This window comes from Oncorhynchus clarkii, chromosome 9 (assembly GCF_045791955.1).
Source record: "Oncorhynchus clarkii lewisi isolate Uvic-CL-2024 chromosome 9, UVic_Ocla_1.0, whole genome shotgun sequence".
Classification (NCBI taxonomy): domain Eukaryota; kingdom Metazoa; phylum Chordata; class Actinopteri; order Salmoniformes; family Salmonidae; genus Oncorhynchus; species Oncorhynchus clarkii.
This window is the reverse complement of record NC_092155.1, coordinates 52,465,579-52,487,284: the sequence shown is the minus strand read 5'-3', so window position 1 is coordinate 52,487,284 and position 21,706 is coordinate 52,465,579. Positions and strand designations below refer to the sequence as shown.

Below are 21,706 nucleotides of genomic sequence, written 5' to 3'. Positions count from 1 at the left end.
GCAAACTCCAAACGGGCTGTCATGTGCCTTTTACTGAGGAGTGGCTTCCATCTGGCCACTCTCCCATAAAGGCCTAATTTGTGGTGCTGCAGATGGTTGTCCTTCTGGAAGGTTCTCAAATCTCCACAGAGAAACTCTGGAGCGCTGTAAGAGTGACCATCGGGTTCTTGATCACCTCCCTGACCAAGGCCCTTCTCCACGATTGCTCAGTTTGGCGGGGTGGCCAGCTCTAGGAAGTGTCTTGGTGGTTACACATTTCTTCCATTTAAGAATGATGGTGGCCACTGTGTTCTTGGGGACCTTCAATGCTGCAGACATTTTTTGGTACCCTTCCCCAGATCTGTGCCTCGACACAATCATGTATCGGAGCTCTACGGACAATTCCTTTGATCTCATGTCCAGCCATCTATTCTTGTTCTGAGAAATTAAGGCTATTCCATGCGAGAAATTGCCAAGAAACTGAAGATCTCGTACAACGCTGTGTACTACTCCCTTGACAGAACAGCGCAAACTGGCCCTAACCAGAATAGAAAGAGGAGTGGGAGGCCCCGGTGCACAACTGGGCAAGAGGACAAGTACATTAGAGTGTCTAGTTTGAGAAACAGACGCCTTACAAGTCCTCAACTGGCAGCTTCATTAAATAGTACCCGCCAAACAACAGTCTCAACGTCAACAGTGAAGAGGCGACTCCGAGATGCTGGCCTTCTAGGCCGAGCTGCAAAGAAAAAGACAAATCTTAGACTGGCCAATAAAAAGAAAACATTAAGATGGGCAAAAGAACACAGACACTGGACAGAGGTACTCTGCCTAGAAGGCCAGCATCCCGGAGTCGCCTCTTCACTGTTGACATTGAGACTGGTGTGTTGTGCGATACCATTTTGTTTCAAAATTATATTTATTTAATTAGAATACGATATCTAGACTTTAGCTTTTAAATGTGAATTACCCCATTTTACCCTATTCTTAAAGAAAACATATAATTTAAACGTTTTTAAAAATGCAGGTACCAATCCCAGATTACCTCTAAAATTATGTAATTGTTCACCAACAGATAAAATGTGTCCAAGATATGGAGTGTATCTGTAGTGGTTAAGCAAAATTCGCTGTACAGCTCACACTGCCAGTGCCAGCAGCATCAACTTTGTCATTCCCGAGGAGTGGTTCACAATGAACATTTCGTGTAAAAACCCGCAGTGGGTGAGTACATAAACCCCTCCATAGGCTACCATGGCCAAAACAGTGGCTTTCTGTTGCTTCTCTGTGGCGACCAGTAGGACAAGCACTCCACGTCCCCTCTCGTTGGTTGTTAAATAATTAATAAATTGCGTATGAAATCCTGAAAATCCCTTACTGTTTAGCTGGTCGGTTTGGTGTCCCGCTGTGGCACAAAGCGAAGCTTCTGCTGTGCCTCAAATGAATTTGACAGCCGTGGATGTGGTAGCCTACACCAAGTGCCAGTCAACCTCGGTTGAGCGCGCGCCACGGTTAAGATTTGAAGTGGATTATATCGTTTTGAGTAAACCTATTGTATTTATTTGGAACAAGAAAACATCTATCCGACTGAAATGTGTTCTCAGTTGACTACTTTCAGAGCCAAGTGAGTAACTCAACAACTACGTGTCTATCACTGACAGTGGAGAGAAGAGGAATGCGTGGTTTAACATGGATATCGGGCAAAGGATAAGCATCGTTAAAAATTGCAGGAATTATAGACAGGTAACCCATAACATTTGTGTTGTTGCTGTAGTTATGATTTTTGTTAAATGTTTTTTAAGCAGAATTGTACAAACACAATGAATACAGTTTTAGTTGATATGACCAATATCAATCATGGGATCAAAGTAGGCATACAGTACGTTGTCACTGAATGCTTCTTGGTAGTTGAATTCTGTGTGTTATTACTCTGCATTTGCAGGTGTCCGCTATCGTCTGTTTTTTTTTGCACTTCACAGTCTGATTAATTGTCTGCATTTAATTTGGTTAATGTTTGTCTCTCTTAAATTATTTATTTTAATAACAAACGTACAGTTTAGCCTACTGTAAATTCAATTTAACCTAAAAAAAAAGAATATTTCCAATAAGCCTAATATTTTAGAATACATGTTCTTATAGCCTATGCCCATATGATCTCAAAGACGAAAGTACCAGCAAGATTGTAATTTTCAATTTATACATTTTCACCCTATCAATTATACCTCATGTAAACCACCAGTAGAACTAATTTGCCAAGACAGGCAGTGAGCAACAGGGGATTGGAATTATTCCAATCACATCTGTCACCCTTTCAATGATTGTAGGCTACAGAGCGCTCGACAGTCAAGGACTCTAGCTAACTCTATTCACAAAGGTATATTTTGCCGGGGGTTGTTAAGAGGTCTCTACTTTCACATGAACATAATTTCACAAATACAAAATATACACTTAACATTAACTGGTTTTAACACATTTGCAGACAAACATATTTTTCACTTACAATACTTGTAGGGCATCCTTTCCCCTCTGTTACACAGAGTTGTTCTGAGCACGCTAATTAACCAAGGTGGTCACCTCTGTCTTCAGTCTGTCTTCTGTAAACAGGCGCTGTAACATGGAAATATGGCCGTGTGGGAACCCTAACCTTATAAAGGTGTGTAGTAATTTTACATGTTTTTATTATTATGTCCCGTTGATATGAAATATAAGGTCCTTATGTTTCCAAAACTGTTGCACAAACACGTTCAGACCGGCTCTTAAGTGTCCAAAACCGTATCGCAAACGAGGATTATTCACGTTTCTAAACGTTCAAACAAGGCATCGGGATTGTAGTTCACATGGAGCCTGCTGTGAGTAGTACTAATGGCTGGGATAGTGCAGAATGCCACCTTGGGTTCTTGAGAGCAAACCTGCACCACCTTGATTGTGTGGTCATATTGTCCAAGTTAATTTGCATATGGTAAACTTAAGTCATATGTTTCATTGATTGTGTTTACAATACACTTAAATATTCTGTTATTGGTTGGAATTAACATAGTCAGTCATTGCATCTAAAGCACTGTCTTTCAATTTGAGAAGAGTTACATTTCACTAAATGCATCCCTGTATGCCAAAACAAGTGGCGGGAGACCCCAGTATGTTGTCTTTCGAATTGTACACTGCTTAAATTGTGCAAAAAGGGAAACGTCAACACTTCTGAAAGTATCTGATCTCAATGCAACACAATTGTAGGATCTACAATTGTGTATGTAGACATAGCCATTGACTGTACTAAATCAGTATAGCTTCATGTATTTGATAGTGTAGCAAGTTCAGTTTACTTGGTTACCCATGTACTAATAAGGTTTCAACATTGAGCAGTGGTCATAGTATGGTGATCAATTGCAACGTTTTCTTTACTCTGCTTGAGCTTAGCCATTATAACTGGGCTTCTGGGAAAATGGGAATTCCATATGGTTTATATTGTAGCTTCAAGATTGACATGGTGCATGGGGAACCCTTTGACATATTTAGATGATTTGCTCATGTCACATGGGAGGCAGTACGAGTGCACTCTGAGCGCCCCTGGTGGGGTCTGGAAGAACAGAGAAGCTGGTATATATTATGTCATGCCTGCGGGTTGTGCTTCGATCAAAACACCATTAGTCTCTTTGTCTAGTGCCACTTTTAAGGTGTTTTTTTGGCAAGGGAATATCTTGGCACATTTTCAACCCCCAAGTTATACCATTTGTGGGGAAGAAAGAACTGATAGGACACATTGAAATAGTGTCTTAATTGTATGATGCAGGGGAGAACGACTGCCCTCTTCCATTGAAGCCACAGAGGTTCAAGTTTGACCGCGGTACTGCAGGCATTATTAGCAGAAAGAGGATCCACCATTATAGTGAATGGAAAAATTTCAATCTTTGTGGTCAATCTTTGGGTAAATAAAAACATTTTTAGAAGACAATCTGTGTACCAATAATTGCTTCTAATACACCAGATGTATGTCCTTGAACCCATTATTTTTTAAATCTCAGACAGAAGAAGTTTTAAGGATAATTTAGTTGCTAATAGCAGCCTGCAGTACCACGGTCAGGCCTTCACCTTGAGTTATTCAATGAGAGGCGGAAGCATTGAGCTAGCCTCCAACACTTCTTGGAGTAGCTCAAACTGCTCATGTTTGTCTCCATGAGACGCCACCTTAATTAACTGAGTTCATTTGGCTTCAATGCACTATTGCGTGTCATGTGATCAATGGCTTTGTCCATTCATATATACTGTAATCAGTATGATGCCATAATGTAACTACGGCCAGTGCTCAACTCTTTCTTGCAGTAGTCTCGTTAATCTTTAATTCCCATTAGAGTTGAATCAAAGGACAGAGGATTGGTGGAAATATTCTGTCCCTCTCTACCACTTGTCTTAACTTGAGCCCCATCAGAAAATGTATTTTAAATGACAGGAAGGCACTTGGAGCAGTCAAATGAGCCTTGCAGACTAGGAGTGAAATAGAGATGGTGTCTGTGGATCAAGTGAAGTCAAGGCCTGAGTGATTAAAGATGCAGCATCGTATTCTATTTTTCCTGGTCTTGTCTGTACTGAGGAGTGTGGGAGTATGTCTCATTCATGATTCAGAGCTTGGGGGGAGTGCTCATGCATTTTAGTGTGAATATTGTCATCTGGACTCCTCGACAGTAAGGAGCAGGAGTACTGTTCTATTAATAAATTTGTCTTGAAAAATGTATAGTATTGGAGAATGTGGGTGGTGAGGGGTCAAATCAACTGCCATCGCTGTAGCCTGAGAGTATGGCTACCATCAACAGTCATTGGTCGTGTTCCCCTGCTCAGACATTGCTGCCAGATCTTGCAAAGCCTGGATTGGTATTTTACGTATTAGCTAACCACATCATATTTTATAGTCAATGACATGTAACCCAACCATTGGATGCATGCAATGCCTGAGCATGGGAACATGACAATTTTCTTTGTCTTTGATCTTTTGCTATTTAAAGGGGTAGTTGCAGACCAAAGTCTGATTTTCTTAATTCCTGAAAAGTGGTATAAAGTTAATCAGCCATAACATCTGCTGTGTACATCCAACTGTAGATCCCACGATGCAATAGGATGAATTAACAGGCTCAAATACCAAACGAATGGGAAGGATTGCCACCATCTAATTCCAACTGATTAAATGGTGCCAAACTTTTTCATTAATTTGGGTTTGAGGCCTTCAGACTTCTTAATTTAGTGAGATCTACAGTACAACATATGTTGTAGAATAGGAATTGGACTTGAATTAAAGACACTTTTGAGGCATGAAACATCTGACCCTAACTTTTTGATGTAAATAATCCGTTAAACCTCAATCTAAATCTGCCAATTTGGATTGAAACATACCCATAATAAAATGGAACTATAAGATCACCAGGTCAAAAAACAACAACCTGTAAGCCTATTTACAGCATGTCCTACTCTGCTTCAGTGGTGTGTATTCATGGATGCCAAGGGAAGCCAGGCTTCCCCAAAATACGTACCATGAAAAAATGAAAAAAAACATACAAAATATTTTATTTTTCGTCTCTCTGTGTTTCATAAATGTCCTTCAAGAGGCTGAATGTATCTCACTGGAGAAAGCATCCAGGTGAATGAAACAGCGCCCCTTTGTCTCAGTATGTGTAGCGTATCTATCTGATGCTGTCTGGTCAGCAAGAGTATGACATTGTTGCCCCCCGTAGCATTGAATGCAAGGGAAGCCAGCGAGCAATCAGCATTGAGCTAAACTGAGTGAGCTCAGCTTTGAATGGTCCTGGCGCACCAAAAGAAAGTGTCAAGGGAAGCCAGTTTGAATTTGGCTTCAGACCAATCACATCACAAGCCAAACGTCATTATTGACAGAAAAAAACTTGAATTGTTGCATCTCGTTTTGTTGTTGTCCTCAGGTGTCTAGCTAGCTAGCTAAAATCATCCCTTTCGTAATTTAGCCATGGATGGAGATAGGTATTTGGACTTGTGGTTTTACTTAATTCTCCATAATGGCCAATGATTATAACAGTGATTCTGATCCAACCATAAATTCATACATTATGCCCCTGGTCTGAGAGGATGAAAGTTACATGAGCTAGATGTAGTATGCTAATGTTAACGAGCTGTCCTGGCGCATCATTTCCCATGAAAGGAAGTTAGTCTAGCAAGCAAGTATTTTAGCCTGGGAGCCTAGGTCAACAAAAACTAAAAGCTTGTACTGTACGACAGAGTAATAGACCATTTAGGCAACATGAAATAGGAGGATGGCATTGTTGTTTCTCTTCAAGTGGGGAGAGTCAACATGTTTTTTCTACTTGCACACACACACACACAAATCAGTCCCATGGACAGTGACATCATTTTTAGCTTACGTTGATTGGACTAAATTGTTTTTGGTGTCTTTTAGTTATCACTGTATTAGACTAAGCATAGGTGATTCAATTATGTTGAAATGTTGAAGTTGAAATGGTTCTGGAATAGTGGAGGTATCTCCTGTTTTCTTTACGACCTGCGGTAACTCTCCGTGGTTCTAAATCAATAGTTGTTTTGTAGTCCAAAACTGTTGGAAACATTACCTTGCTTGACCATGCTGTAGGTCATGTAACTGTTTGTTACATGCAATGTTTTGTGCACTTCACCAGACAGATGTTGCTCTCCGGTTTTGTAAAGAAACAAATGTGCGGTTGAATTTATTCTGCCACTGTGTCTTCTTATTGTCTCGGCCTTAGGCCTATATATCACAGTGTCAAGGTATATGAACTAACAGGTTATAGAGAAAACAAAGCCATTATCACAACACATAGGTTGTAATATGCCTTTTTTCTGGTCTGGCTTCCCTTGTGATTTTACCCACACACCACTACTGTTCTGCTTCCAAACTGTCAACATTTGGTATTTTATATCCACAGGGTTTTAATCACAAAATGCGTCACAATTTCCTAGAGACACAGCCAGGGCTGTACAGTATGGGAATTTAATGGATAGACATTTACCATCATTAGAGAAAACAGAGATGGCTACATGTTGGGTTTCATTAGCCACCGTGTCCTGTGATCGATTATACTCCATGTCGGGATGACACAGGACTGAACCTGTAACAGGGGAAGAGAACATATGAGATGTGCTGTATGATTTCCCTTTGAAGGCATTTTGCAAGTTATTTATCCTTCACTTGCACAAACTGTGCAGATAAGCTTATTGCAACTGCGTCTTATCACGGCAATGGAACTAAACACTGCAACCTGCGATTAAAATGTTTTGCATCCATTGCATGTTGTACAGATACGGTATCCTAACAACCATAGCTATCAAAGGACCTTTCTCAAAGGGTCAGAATAGCATGAGCAGTGAGCAGTGACCATTTTGAATTTGATTTAGTCATAGGGTGATTCCACATCACACTAGAACAAAAAAGACCATGATTTTTTGAATTTTCACGTCATTTCATCCATAGAAGGGTCCTTTGGAGGAAGGATTTTTTATTTCACCTTTATTTAACCAGATAGGCAAGTTGAGAACAAGTTCTCATTTACAATTGCGACCTGGCCAAGATAAAGCAAAGCAGTTCAACACATACAACGACACAGAGTTACACATGGAATAAAACAAAACATACAGTCAATAATACAGTAGAAACAAGTCTATATACGATGTGAGAAAATGAGGTGAGATAAGGGAGGTAAAGGCAAAAAAAGGCCATGGTGGCAAAGTAAATACAATATAGCAAGTAAAACACTGGAATGGTAGATTTGCAGTGGAAGAATGTGCAAAGTAGAAATAAAAATAATGGGGTGCAAAGGAGCAAAACAAATAAATAAATAAATGAAATAAAATAAAATAAATACAGTAGGGAAAGAGGTAGTTGTTTGGGCTAAATTGTAGGTGGGCTATGTACAGGTGCAGTAATCTGTGAGCTGCTCTGACAGCTGGTGCTTATAGCTAGTGAGGGAGATAAGTGTTTCCAGTTTCAGAGATTTTTGTAGTTCGTTCCAGTCATTGGCAGCAGAGAACTGGAAGGAGAGGCGGCCAAAGAAAGAATTGGTTTTGGTGGTGACCAGAGAGATATACCTGCTGGAGCGCGTGCTACAGGTGGGTGATGCTATGGTGACCATTGATGACATATATTCGACATTTGTATCTTGAAGCATAATCGAGAAATAATTTATTAAAGTTGGAATATTGGTGACACTTTGACCTTACCGAGGCCTCCTTTAAGACTCCATCATGTTTCATCGTTAGGTACTACAAAGCAAATATTTGTGTAATATGAAGGTTTACCGCTTGCTCTGTAATATTTGTAGCATTTTGATTTCAATAAAACTTGTGTGATTTTTGATTTGGCAATTTGTTCAATATATTGTTAAATATAATATACTTTACAAGCATATCAAACTTCCAGAGTGGGATCTCTGCCTGCTACTTTTAGAGTTATGATCCAATTTGCAAAAGCATTACCAACAGAGTGAATGTGAAAATGGATTCAAAATGGTTGCCCTCTGCTGGTGATTTGCAGGATGTGCAATGATACAAGTAATCGGAGGGCTGTGATTGGTTACATTGCCAACTATGCCAATTTCTCTGTATAAAATGGGATTTAAGTTTAAAACCAGAAGATATCCCACTCTGGAACTTTGATATGCACGGAGAGTATAGTATGTTCAACGATATACAGAAATATTAGCCAAATTAAAATGCATATATTTTCTATATTCATAAATGAATGTAAGAAAACTAATTTAAATCAATACCACTCATATTACAGAGCTAGCGTTAAAGCTTCATATGACACACATTTTTGCTTTGTAGCACCTACAGATGAAACAAGGAGGCCAAAATGTTTCAAATGTTCCAACTTCAATAAAGTAATCTCAAATTATTAATTTACAAATGTCAAATATATTTCCATAATCCTTCCTCTAAAGTATCCTTCTATGGATAAAATGTAATGAAAATCAAAAACAACATGGTCTTTTTTTGTTCTAGTTTTGTGAGGAATCACCCCATAACAAGGCTGTTCAACTCCCCTGAAGGCACACAAGGCCACATACATTCACTGATGGATAGACAGGTCTGTCTGTGGAACAATGAGGAATAAAAAAACAAGTGCCAAAGGCTTAGCCTGGTTTCTTCATAAAAACGTTTTTGGTAGCACTATCAATAATTAAAAAAGACATCAACAAGTTATGGCGAAGATGGTATGAGTGGGAGTTGAAATATAAAAGCAAGGCAACAATTAGCCCCAAGCCAAGTATACATATAGAGTGTATAATTCTGTAAGTGTAACATAAAATGTTAAACGGAATGTATTTGTCAAACTTTAAAATGGCTTTAAAGGGATAGTTCACCCAAATTATATATATACCGTACCAGTCAAAAGTTTGGAGACATTTTTTCTTTATTTTTACTATTTTCTACATTGTAGAATAATAGTGAAGACATCAAAACTATGAAAAAACATATGGAATCATGTAGTAATCATAAAACTGTTGAACAAATGAAAATATATGTATATTTGAGATTCTTCAATGGAGCCACCCTTTGCCTTGATGACAGCTTTGAACACGCTTGGCATTCTCTCAACCAGCTTCATGAAGTAGTCACCTGGAATGCATTTAAATTAACAGGTGTGCCTTGTTAAAAGTTAATTTGTGGAATTTCAGAACGAAGAAGAAGCTCAAATAAGCAAAGAGAAGCGACAGTCCATCATTATTTTAAGACATGAAGGTCAGTCAATCCGGACAATTTCTTCTAGTGTAGTTGCAAAAACCATCAAGCGCTATGAGGAAACTGGCTCTCATAAGGACCGCCACAGAAGAAGAAGACCTAGAGTTACCTCTGCTGCCGAGGATAAATTCATTAGAGTTAACTGCACCTCAGATTGCAGCCCAAATAAATGCTTCACAGAGTTCAAGTAACAGACACATCTCAACATCAACTGTTCAGAGGAGACTGCATTAATCTTGCCTTCATAGTCGAATTGCTGCAAAGAAACCACTGCTAAAGGACACCAATAATAAAAAGAGACTTGCTTGGGCCGAGAAATAAGCGCAATGGACATTAGACTGGTGGAAAACTGTCCTTTAGTCTGATAAGTCCGAAAAACAACCACTGTTGTTTTGTGAGATGCAGAGTAGGTGAACTGATGATCTCCGCATGTGTGGTTCCCACGGTGAAGCATGGAAGAGGAGGTGTGAGGGTGTGGGGGTGCTTTGCTTGTGACACTGTCAGTGATTTATTTAGAATTCAAGGCACGCTACCACAGCATTCTACAGCGATACGCCATCCCATCTAGTTTGCGTTTAGTGGGACAATAATTTGTTTTTCAACAGGACAATGACCCAAAACACACCTCCAAGCTGTGTAAGGGCTATTGACCAAGGACAGTGATGGAGTGCTGCATCAGATGACTTGGCCTCCACAACCACCCGACATCAAACCAATTGAGATGATTTGGGATGAGTTGGACAGCAGAGTGAAGGAAGAGCAGCCAGCACGTGCTCAGCATATGTGGGGTCTCCTTCAAGACTCTTGGAAAAGCATTCCAGGTGAAGCTGATTGAGAGAATGCCAAGAGTGTGAAAAGCTGTCATCAAGGCAAAGGGTGGCTACTTTGAAGAATTTAAAATATAAAATATATTTTGATTAGTTTAACACCTTTTTGGTTACTACATGATTCCATATGTGTTATTTCATAGTTTTGATGTCTTCACTATTCTTCTACAATGTAAAAAGTTGTAAAAAATAAAGAAAGTGTGTCCAAACTGTGTCCATTGATTATTGAAGAATATAATTAATAAATGCCTAATGAGCTTAGTTCTCTCATATCCCATCAGAACCTAAAATATAAGCTTTTTTATCCATTGTTTGTAAATTATGTAATTGTAAACTAACACTGTATAGCCTCAAAACATGGTTAAAACTATAAATTGAATCATATGTCTGGTCAGTCCTTGCAACCATAGTTATGTTCATCAAATCAGTGCCAGGGCTTGCCCCTTTAACTCTCTCGCTTTAACACCATTAAATGTCTTAACACCCCCCCTAATGTTTTGGTGCATCTGATCATTAACTACAGTTTATGCAGCAATGTGTTAATATAAACAACCAAATAAAATTTAAAAATGAATCAGGAAATTTTAGAGCCACCATTTTAGGCCACTGGGGTTATTCATTTGTAAAAATATTCAAGGAGTGCTACAGACACCAATTCCCAACATCATTTGAGGATGAACATATCCCATGATCAAAAGGCAGACTTTTATCACTCGTTCTAACCCTTTGTCTAATGTCTCCTGTCTAAGGGCTTACTCAGTAATAGAGATCAAGAGATTGCTGTCCAAGGTGTTTCTGATTCCAGCTTTTAAGAATGAGTCAACTCCACTGGACTGATATTTCAGTTCCTACCTTCTGGCAACTCCAGTAGAGTACTTGTCGATCTGAATATGCTAATTTTGTCCTTTCCGCACATCAAACATTCATGTGGATGACGGAATTTACAAGGATGTTGGTGAACATTTATGCTTTTACAGTCATAATAGACAACATGATTCGTCCTTCCATCAAACAGAAAACATATCGGCTTTGAAGAGTGTAGTGTCATTATATATTGAGACCTGACAGTTTCAAGGATTCCTTGCATGTGTCAGACACTGCGTTGATTAATTTATCAAGAGTGTTTTCTCACAATTATTCCCTCAAAGGATGAGTATTAATATCCAGTGACTGGGGCACAAGACTTTGTTTTATTGTTAAAACCCAACAGTTCCTCACAACATTTGCATCGTAATGACTGCCTGATAAATTAGAACTAGAATGACACACTAAACCCAATCTCCATAATGAGATTTATGGGGGAAAGTGTCGTCTTCAATGTTTTAGCATGTGCAGAATGGGTGCAGTGCTGGGGAATGTGTCAAAGATACAGTTGATTTATTCAAATATGCATCAGTATGCTTTGCGTTGCCTTAAAGGCACACAAAGATAAGAGCCATGCAGAAAACAGAGAAACTGTGAAAATAACCTCCTGTCTATTACTGGCTGCTCAGCCATTGCACCATCTTTTTATTTTATTTTTTACTTTCCCTCTCTAAAAAATATTTCTGAATGCTTGTTGAATAGCCAAATGATATGTGTTTTCTTTTCCTCATTAAAGGCACAATCTAGAATACTTCCTGTTGACCATTTTGTCGATGGTCATTTAAATTAATGCCTCATGAGTAACCTCTCAAGCTTACCACTTTGCAAGGATTTTGCACCTATATGGCTACTGTATGTCTGGATAAAAGTCAATATAGGGCCATGGGAAAAAATAATAGGAAAACCTTATATTCAGAGAAAGCTAGGGAGCTGTTAAATACAATGGACTGGTCCATATTTGTGTGACTTATACAATTGGCACCCCACATGGTCAAAAACAACATAAAATATAGCTGCCTTTTATAGTAGAAATGAAACAGGGTGCTGGCTTTTGAGCAGGCTGAAGAGACGGTTGCATGGAACATTCTATATGGACCCATGAACACCACTATGGGAAGTTCATAGGAGCATATTAAATTAGGAGTCTATATTTTTAGCAAATTAAGGCATAGATACATTTTTCAACCATTTTCCGTCTTAAAAAATATGTAAAGGCTTTCATTTCTGGAAACAAAAAGGTATCAGAAATAAATCAAAACACATTGTAAATGTTTCAACCATGCCAACTAATATCAACACTTATATTTTTTTAAAGATTTAAAAAAAAATCTTCTGTAAGTCTAAGAAATATTGCCTTGTGTATTGTAATTCCCTAAACAATATATATTTTCTAATTTCTCTTCCTCATGAGAAGAGAGGATAATTAAAGTTCACTGAAGTAACAAGTAATGGTAGACGTGCCATTGCTTATAGTGATTTTACTGATGTCCAATTTGTTTATTAATTATTAAGTGCTTAAAACCCGGTAACAATTGGTAACGGAATTACCAAAAAAACTTACTGCAAGTGAATTGGCTACAATGGGAAATCATAATAGCCACAAACCACAGTTGGGTCACCTGCTACTGGTCTCCCTTTCACTGGCATACTGCTATGTTCAGCATGTCTGTTTTCTTTGTCTTTGTGTAGTCTGATGGTCAAGCCAAGAGTATTAAGTGTCTGGACATCCCCTCTCTCTCTCTCTTAATGTCACCTCTCCCAGCTCTTACTAACACCTTCCCAAGAGCCTCCTCTTTTTCCGGGTCCATTGTGGACGTTAACTTCAAGGCCAGGGTGGACTGACCAAATTCCAACTACTTTTCAACTTCCACGTAACCAGCATCCTCAACCACTGAGCACCGACCGACACCAGATGTCCAAATCTGAACCTATCATAGACGTATGTTTCACAAGTTTGGATATCACAGTACAGTGAATAGAGCACAGTAGAATAGAGTATATTACAATACACTAGTACAGTACAATAAAGCAAAGTAGAGTATTGTACAGTAGAGTAAAGTATATTATACTCTTTACTGCACTGACCTCTACTCGACTGTACTCTACTGTACTCTACTCCACTGTACTGAACTCTACCCTACTCTGCTCTGCTTTATTGTACTGCACTGTGCTCTGCTGTACTGCGCTGTGATGTCCCAACTTTTGAAACACGAGAATGACTTTTGTATCCATAATTATGCATTTATGTAAAACAAAAGATAAAATAGTACATCAATAACGTTATTACACCACTACAACGCTACAATACAAAATGTATAATACCGCCATGCAGCAACATTACAATGCACATGTGTATAGAGTGCGTGTGCTAGCGTTTGTGTGTATGTGTGTGTCTGTACCTGTGTGTGTCTCTTCACAGTCCCTGCTGTTCCATAAGGTATATTTTTATCTGTTTTTTAAAATCTGATTCTACTGCTTGCATCAGTTACCTGATGTGGAATAGAGTTCCATGTAGCCATGGATATATGTAGTACTGTGCCCCTCCCATAGTCTATTCTTCACTTGGAAATTGTGAAGAGACCTCTGGTGGCATGTCTTGTGGGGTATGCATGGGTGTCCAAGCTGTGTGCTAGTAGTTTAAACAGACAGCTCGGTGCATTCAGCTTGTCAACATTTCTTACAAAAACATGTGTCAGGGCTATAGTTGAACTGAACCCAGGTTGTGGCCTCAAATAAAATACATGCTTTGTAAACAAAAGGTGTCGGGCCCTTCCCAACAATGCAGAGAGAAAAAAATACATTTAAATAAAGCAATAATTCAGTGATTTTAAATATTTAGATATTTGTTTTGTCACCTTAAAAACAGTCTATGGCCATTGCAAACAAATGCTAATATTAGCATTTTTCAGACCACTTCCTGTACGTAGTCACTCCTTGTTCGCTGAATATCCATATAAGATTCCAACTTAATAGACAGAATAAATAAGATTCCCCCTTTCCATTTGATTCATTTCTCGCTTCAACTGCCAATCAGCCAAACATACACACAACATTTAATGCCAACTTCAGTCAAAAATGTGATTTTCCTGGGATTTATATGTATTTCCACAATATGAAGTTGGAATAATACTGTGAAATTGTGAAAATGATGATGCCCTTTTAGTGTAAGAGCTGTTTGAAAAGACCATCTGGTGAGATGGAGTTTTGGCATGCCTGGTGACATTACCAGGTGGTAAATTGAGTTAATTGACCAATAAGAAAGAGAGTTCCAAACCTCTTTGCCAATAACAGTTTTCCTTTCCCAATCAGACCACTCCCAGACAGCCCCAGCTACATTCTTGTTTGAGAAATTGTTCTTTGTTAAGAAGCTATTTTGTTTCTTTCTGACCATTTTAATTGGAAAAAATCACATTAACGTACTTCACTGTTACCCAGAAATGATTTGATATTGAGGCAAAAATGGCTGCATTGAACCTTTAATATAATTGATCGACTAAATTAGAAATGATCACATTGTGCCATTGCAATTACCTCAATGCTACAATCAGCCTGTTCTTACCTTAGATATATCATCAATATCCATAGATCCATAGAAACATATACCATTAGTTGTACACTGGTTCATATTATTATATTGCAACTTTATTTGTGACTTAATTTGAGGAGAAGGACATGAAATTCAATTGCCAGTGAATGAGAATGGTTCTCACCATGGATAGTCAGCTCTTTATGTCAGAAATGCATAATCCTTCCAGCTCAGAACTCAAAATGCTAGGATGGTGGTTTATTATATTTGTCATGTTTCATTTGAAGAGTATCCTGATTATACAAAGAACATTGGCCTACATCTACTGTAAACATGCATTATAATTATTTTGGCACAAGCAATTTGTTCGCATTTTGCTAAGATAGATAAATGACTGTGTGTGAATGAAACTACAACATGTTATGGTACAAAATACACATCAAATACACTCCCCTCCCTATGTATTTGGACAGTGAAGCAAACATTTTAAGTTACTCCAACATTTTGGATGTCAGACCAAATGTTTCATAAACAGTACAGAATGTCACCTTTCTTTGAGGGTGTTTGCATGCATATCTGTTTTACTGTTTAGAAATGAAAGTACTTTATATATCCCCCCATTTGAAGTATTCATAAGATATGGACAAATTCACTTATAGTGCATTAAAGTAGTCAAAGGTTTAGTGCTTGGTCCCATATTCCTAGCACCCAATGACTACACCAAGCTTGTGACTCTACAAACTCGTTGGATGCATTTGCAGTTTGTTTTGGTTGTGTTTTGGGTTGTTTTTCCCAATATGAACTGAATAGTGAACGATGACTTTAGTCATTTTCTTTCCAAGTGAGTAGATACATTTCTGAACATTTCTAAATTAATCTTGATAATGCCATGATTAAGAAAAATCATGAATGAATCATGAATAATGATGAGTGAGAAAGTTACAGAGGCTACAATTAAACATGCTAACCTCTCTCACCATTAACAATAACAGAGGAGGTTAGCATTTTACAGGGGTATGATCTTTGTTGTTCTGTAACTTTCTCACTCATCATCATTCACGATTAATTCATGCTTATCCATAATCACTGTATCATCCACATCAGAAATATTTTCCATTCTTACTTACTGGGGCTGAGCTCCCTGCCATCCAGGACCTCTATATCAGGCGGTGTCAGAGGATGGCCCGAAAAATTGCCAAAGACTTCAGCCACCCAAGCCATAGACTGTTCACTCTGCTACCGTCCGGAAAACGGTGCCAGAGCATCAGCTCCAAGACAGCTTCTACCCCCAAGCCATAAGATTGATAAATTGTTAATCAAATGGTTACCCGGACTATCTGCATTGATCCTATGTTGGACTGACTCTGACACACACACACACACACACACACACACACACACACACACACACACACACTAACACACACACGCAGTCTGATGCCACACAACCGCATACACACACTTTCACACTCAACATATGCTGCTGCTACTCTGTTCTTTATTTTACTCTAATTATCATCTATCCTTGTGCCTAGTCACTTTACCCTGCCTTCATGTACATATCTACCTCAAATACCTTGTACCCCTGAACATTGATCTGGTGCTGGTACTCCCTATATAAAGCTTCATTGTTTTGTATCTTATTCCTCTTGTGTTATTATTATTACCTCTGTAAGTGTTTCACGCTAAAGTCTACACCTGTTGTATTCATTGCATGTGACGAATCAAATGGTATTTTATTTGACAATAAAAGTGACCAAAGAATTGCACAGTACATTCACCATTAATTTCCTATTGGGCAAAACATAATCCGGAACCCAACCAAAACAAGCTGTAAATGCATCCAAATTTTTTTGTCACAAGCTTGATGTAGACATTGTGTGCAATGATTATGGGACAAAATACTAAACTTTTGACTACTTTAATAACCTGCACTGTATAAGTGAATAAATATGACTCCCTCAAATGGCGGGACTAGGAACATAAAGTGCTTTCATTTCTAAATAGTAAAACAGATACAGTATGTATGAAAATACACTCAAGTAAAAGGTGACATTCTATACTCTTAAATCATTTGACATTTTTGGTCTCAAATTCAAAATGCTGGAGCATGAAGAAAAATTCAACATTTTAGCTTCATTGTCCAAGACATACGGAGAAGACAAGAAATAGCCATTTATTTTGGGAAGCACACATGGGAAGCACACAAACACAGACAGGGGTCTATTAAACCATTTCAAGCCCTGGACAATGTCGAGCGCCAATGCTTAACAAGTTTTGAAAACCGGTTTATGACTTTCCAGATGGAATAGATTTTCATCTTCCTCTTGTCTTTTCTGTCTTGGGAGTGGTTGCCTGGGGAACGTGGACAATTACTGTCCCTGTGATATAAAACACTGTGACTAGCCAGTGGCCACTGATTCTGAATGTCTAATGTCCTCTCTCTCTCTCTCTCTTTCTCTCTCCCTCTTGCTTTCCTCCCCTCTGTTCTTTTCGTGCCGACCAAAGGCCAGAAAAGGTGCCGGAAAGGACAAAGCCAGGATTCTGCACACCTGTGGTTGGATGTGAGCCTATATTAACCTGAGACAGTTAAAATGGAGTTGCTATGGAAACTGATGATGCTGCTATCATTTGCGGAGTTCCTTGCAGGTAAGCGCTTAAGAAATGATTCTTTAGCCTTGCCAATGATTTTGCTTGGAATTTGTCATCCTTTTTTATTCGTAATCATCAAGGGAAAATAAATGTTAAGGCATGGAGCATTGACATTGGGAACATATGGCATTAGTGTGTTATAGGACAGGCAATGCAAAGCTTTCAGGCAGTGCCCAGACATCATCCTCCATTCACCGTTCTGACCTGAAGACACATTTAAAGTCCTTAAGATGTGGATAATGGATACCATTCTTTATTCTTTATGTTAATCCTGGTTGGAGATAAAAAAAAGCATTGAAAAGCGAGGTTGTGAGTCTAAAAGAAAGTCTCATCTAGCGCTTGAGTGCACAGTCATTCATTTAAAGTACAGCTCGATTGGTACCCTAATTGAGGCTACGCTGGTAGTACAAGAGTCCTGCTATTGATCTTGTTTTAACGAGGCTATGAAGCGGCTTAATTTCTCTCACTTACAAAATGGCAGGGTCAAACGCTATAGCCCTGTAGATGTCAGTATTTGATACTGACTGCCAGATGAATATAGATTAAATTGCTGGATGATTATCCAACATCTTTTGTCATTTCAAGAGAGAATAAGACTGTCAACCTCCCCCACCCCCTACCCTCACCTTCACAGCTGGAATTTAGAGCAATTAGAATATGCTGGTAAAGCTATAGTCAGGGATTTGGAAAGCTGTTCAATTGTGTTTTTTTGTTTGACATTATTTTGTTTTTCAAATCCCGGAATATAGCTTTAAAGAGCTTAACAGCCTTGCGCACATGTTCTTACACGGCAATTAGCGCGACTCATCACATTATCCAGCGCACTTCAGTGGTTACCTAATGAGACAGTGACTCACCTTGGGATTAGTCATTTCACTATTAGACTGTATCACATATGCCCTGGTTTAGGATGTAAACATATAGGTAGGCCCTCATTTATCAAACATTTATAGAAATAAGTGTAGATTTGAGCTGTTAGTGGCAGTGCGCAAGGTTCTGATTTATGAAAGTTTCACATTTGATTTATAGGTGGCAGGTAGCCTAGCGATTCGGAGCGTTAGGATGACTAGGTGGAAAATCTGTCGATGTGCCCTTGAGCAAAGCACTTAACCCTAATTGCTCATGTAAGTCGCTCTGGATAAGAGCGTCTGCTAAATGACTAAAATGCAATTGAGAAATATCTAAGTGTGAATTAGTTAACTGATCTGACCTGATTGTTTGTGTGCACGTGACCTGTAATTAACATGGATTATACCACAGAATTAATGAATCTGATTGGCTAGAAGGGCATTTTAGAAATGATTAGGGGGTTGAATATAATCATCAAGATGATATTCAAGGAAAACAGAATCAGGATAATAAGATATAATATTATAGCTTGTAAAGTAGACTGTATGGTTGGGAATAAAGCTAGCATAGCTTTAATATTCAGAGAGGTCTATTTCAACTGTCCTCTGTGTTTCAGAGGAGCACAGAATGAGTGAGTAAGGTGGGTAAGTGCAAGGTTTTAGTATTCCAAGAGAGACTTGATAAGCATTTTAATATTCAAGGTCATATGCCCTATTGAGCACAGGAACACAGTGTGAGAGAGTGAGCCAGGTACTGCAATGTAGCGCCCACAATATTAACTCCACAGATTTAAATACATTGAATTCAGCCCAAATTGAGCGTGTCCCTTCTCATAAATGCCTAGGCATTTGGATCGATATAAGTTGTCTTTTAAAACACACATTTCAGAAAACCCTACAATTGGACCCCAAGTGCCTTTCCCGCAGTTCAGAGTATTGGTACATGACCTCTTCTCTGAGGAATGTGCGTGTTTTTTATAATTGTGTTTGGGGATTTTTGTGTTTTTTGTACTCCTGTCTTTGAAGTAGTTATGTCACTAACTCCTTGTTATGTACTTTATATCGTTTACTGTTTTGTGAAGCAGGGCTTCGTTGCACAACAGGGACTTTCCTGCCTAAATAAAAGTTAAATATATTTCACAGCAGTTTAGATTGTACATTGATTCTCTACACTATACATTGCTTGTTTTGTCACATAAACTGAAATTAGGTGAACATGAGAGAACTTTAGCAATTAGGTAATGGCGAAGCAATTTCTAAATATTGTGCTTTTAAGGCCGCTCTAATAATTACAACAATACTCACAATACTCAAATAGTCACAACAATACCCAGAATACTCAACAATACTCACAATGGCACCTTAACTACTCACCCATATGACTGTTAAGAGTTGTTAAGTTTGTCATTGTTCACTGTCATTATAGCATGGTGCTCTAGTATTGCACACCACTGTCTTCTTTCATTAAGCGTGCTTGCCTGGAGCCATGGAACCAATGGAATAGTACCATAAGTGTAAACTTCACCCATCTAGCACTCCAGACAGGCTCAATCATACACAAAGTATTTTTTACTATTTAAATTCAGGTCTGTAATACACACAATGAGATTCGACCATGGCCATGTGGTGTGTAGTCCTGGGTCGTGTTCAGTAGGAAATGCAATATAAAATAATTCTCCCTATTGGACACATCCCCTTTGTTTAGTCCAAAGCTCATGAGGAAGTTTTACAACACTTTTCCATCGGTAATATCCACATTTTATTTCCTATAAAGCAACAATTTATTTCAGATTATTCTTAGACCATTTATCAAGCAAAGGCAAGGAATCCATAAAACTATATACTCTGCTGTCAAACCCCAAAATTAAATCTCCAAAATAGTATAATCATGCATTCTTGGAGTATGGTTGGACATATACAGTAATAAACAATGATAAATGTTACTATTAGTATAGACCACAGCAACTCATAAATTACAAATAACCCTCTTAGCAAAGTAGGAGATGAAAAGGTAGGGTTATTACAGTAATTAGATGACAAATGGCATTCTCAGCAGCCATATGTTTTTGACTTTATATAGACATTTAATGGAGCAAATCAACAACGCTTTAAATTGTCATTCCTTGTGCGGAGATGGATTTGATCAATGTTTTCTTTCCCCCAAAGAACATAGTATTAAGTATTGATAGCATATTCCCAGAATATAATTTACTTCCTATTACATACTGTATATGGGCCCTATTTCCTTATATTCTGTATGGTGTGCGTGAGTGATTTGGATATCAATGTGAAAATGCAATCACACGTGACAAGCATGAAAACACATGATATCTGTCATTCCATCCACATGATATCTGTCATTCCATCCACATGATACAGTATCTGTTATCCCCCCACATCTTCTATTCCTTCCACTTGTTAGCCAAAGTTAATATCATAATTAAGTTTTATTATTTTGTTGTTTGTGTGAAGGCCTCACGAAATTGGCCCCAAATGTATCCAGTACAGGTAGACTGCCCTGAACCTCTAATTCCTACATCCCACCCCAACCTTCCTACATCCTCAGAATAACATTTGGAACCCCTCAATGAGAGACATTTAGGGTGAATCTTATCTGTCGGGACAGAGGGAAGAGATGCTTTAAAAAGCAAGATTGGCTTTTTTATTTGATGCATAAAACCCAAAGCTGAAGCGAATGGATTGGGGACCTCACAAACTACCAATACCTCCCCCACAGTCGACTTCCCATGTGGCTGTTTATTCATGCTGAGGTAAGCTCACTGAATTCATTTGCTGTCAGCCCGTATTGAATTTGAGATTAGTTTATATTTCAGCCCTCCAAAGCACCCTTTTGCTCTCCCCCTGTGCTGATGCCGGTCTTGTGTAGTCTCTGGCCCTCAGCCCCGCCACATATCATCATCTTGCAGCAGGTGAGAGATATGAGGGATGCTAGCTTTAAAAAAAATAAAGTTTCGTAATGACCTCTGTCTCTGTCTAGGGGCATTGTGCAGTAAACTTCCCGTAAGTATTCTGAGCCTGTCTACCTTTAGAAATGCAGTGTAACTTCCTTTTAAATAATGACTGGTTTTTGCCCCTAAATAGTATTCTTATTTCTCAAAATCCCCCAAAAAACGTTATCTATGTCAAACAATGCTGGAACACAGCACTTTTTACTTTTTGTTTTTCTTTGTTACCAGAAAGCAAGATTGAAATTATTCCTACCTCCCTACTGCGTTACTACATAAATTCCCGTTGGGCAACGGGGAAGTTTCACAGAGTTTGCATCA

At 38.6% G+C, this 21,706-nt stretch overlaps 1 protein-coding gene across 3 annotated transcripts in view; it reads left to right on the top strand.

Moving 5' to 3' along the window:
- Nucleotides 1-1,539: 1,539 nt before the first annotated feature.
- Nucleotides 1,540-21,706, top strand: part of LOC139416523 (contactin 3a, tandem duplicate 1) — a 105,715-nt gene continuing 85,548 nt past the window's right edge. For 2 of the 3 annotated variants that reach the window (XM_071165226.1, XM_071165224.1), the window contains exons 1-3: nucleotides 1,540-1,716; nucleotides 2,560-2,626; nucleotides 17,428-17,568. In XM_071165226.1, the coding sequence (XP_071021327.1) occupies nucleotides 17,514-17,568 (55 nt within the window). In that variant the 5' untranslated portion in view covers nucleotides 1,540-1,716; nucleotides 2,560-2,626; nucleotides 17,428-17,513. The remainder of the gene's footprint in view (nucleotides 1,717-2,559; nucleotides 2,627-17,427; nucleotides 17,569-21,706) is intronic. The other variant, XM_071165225.1, reaches the window with a different exon arrangement.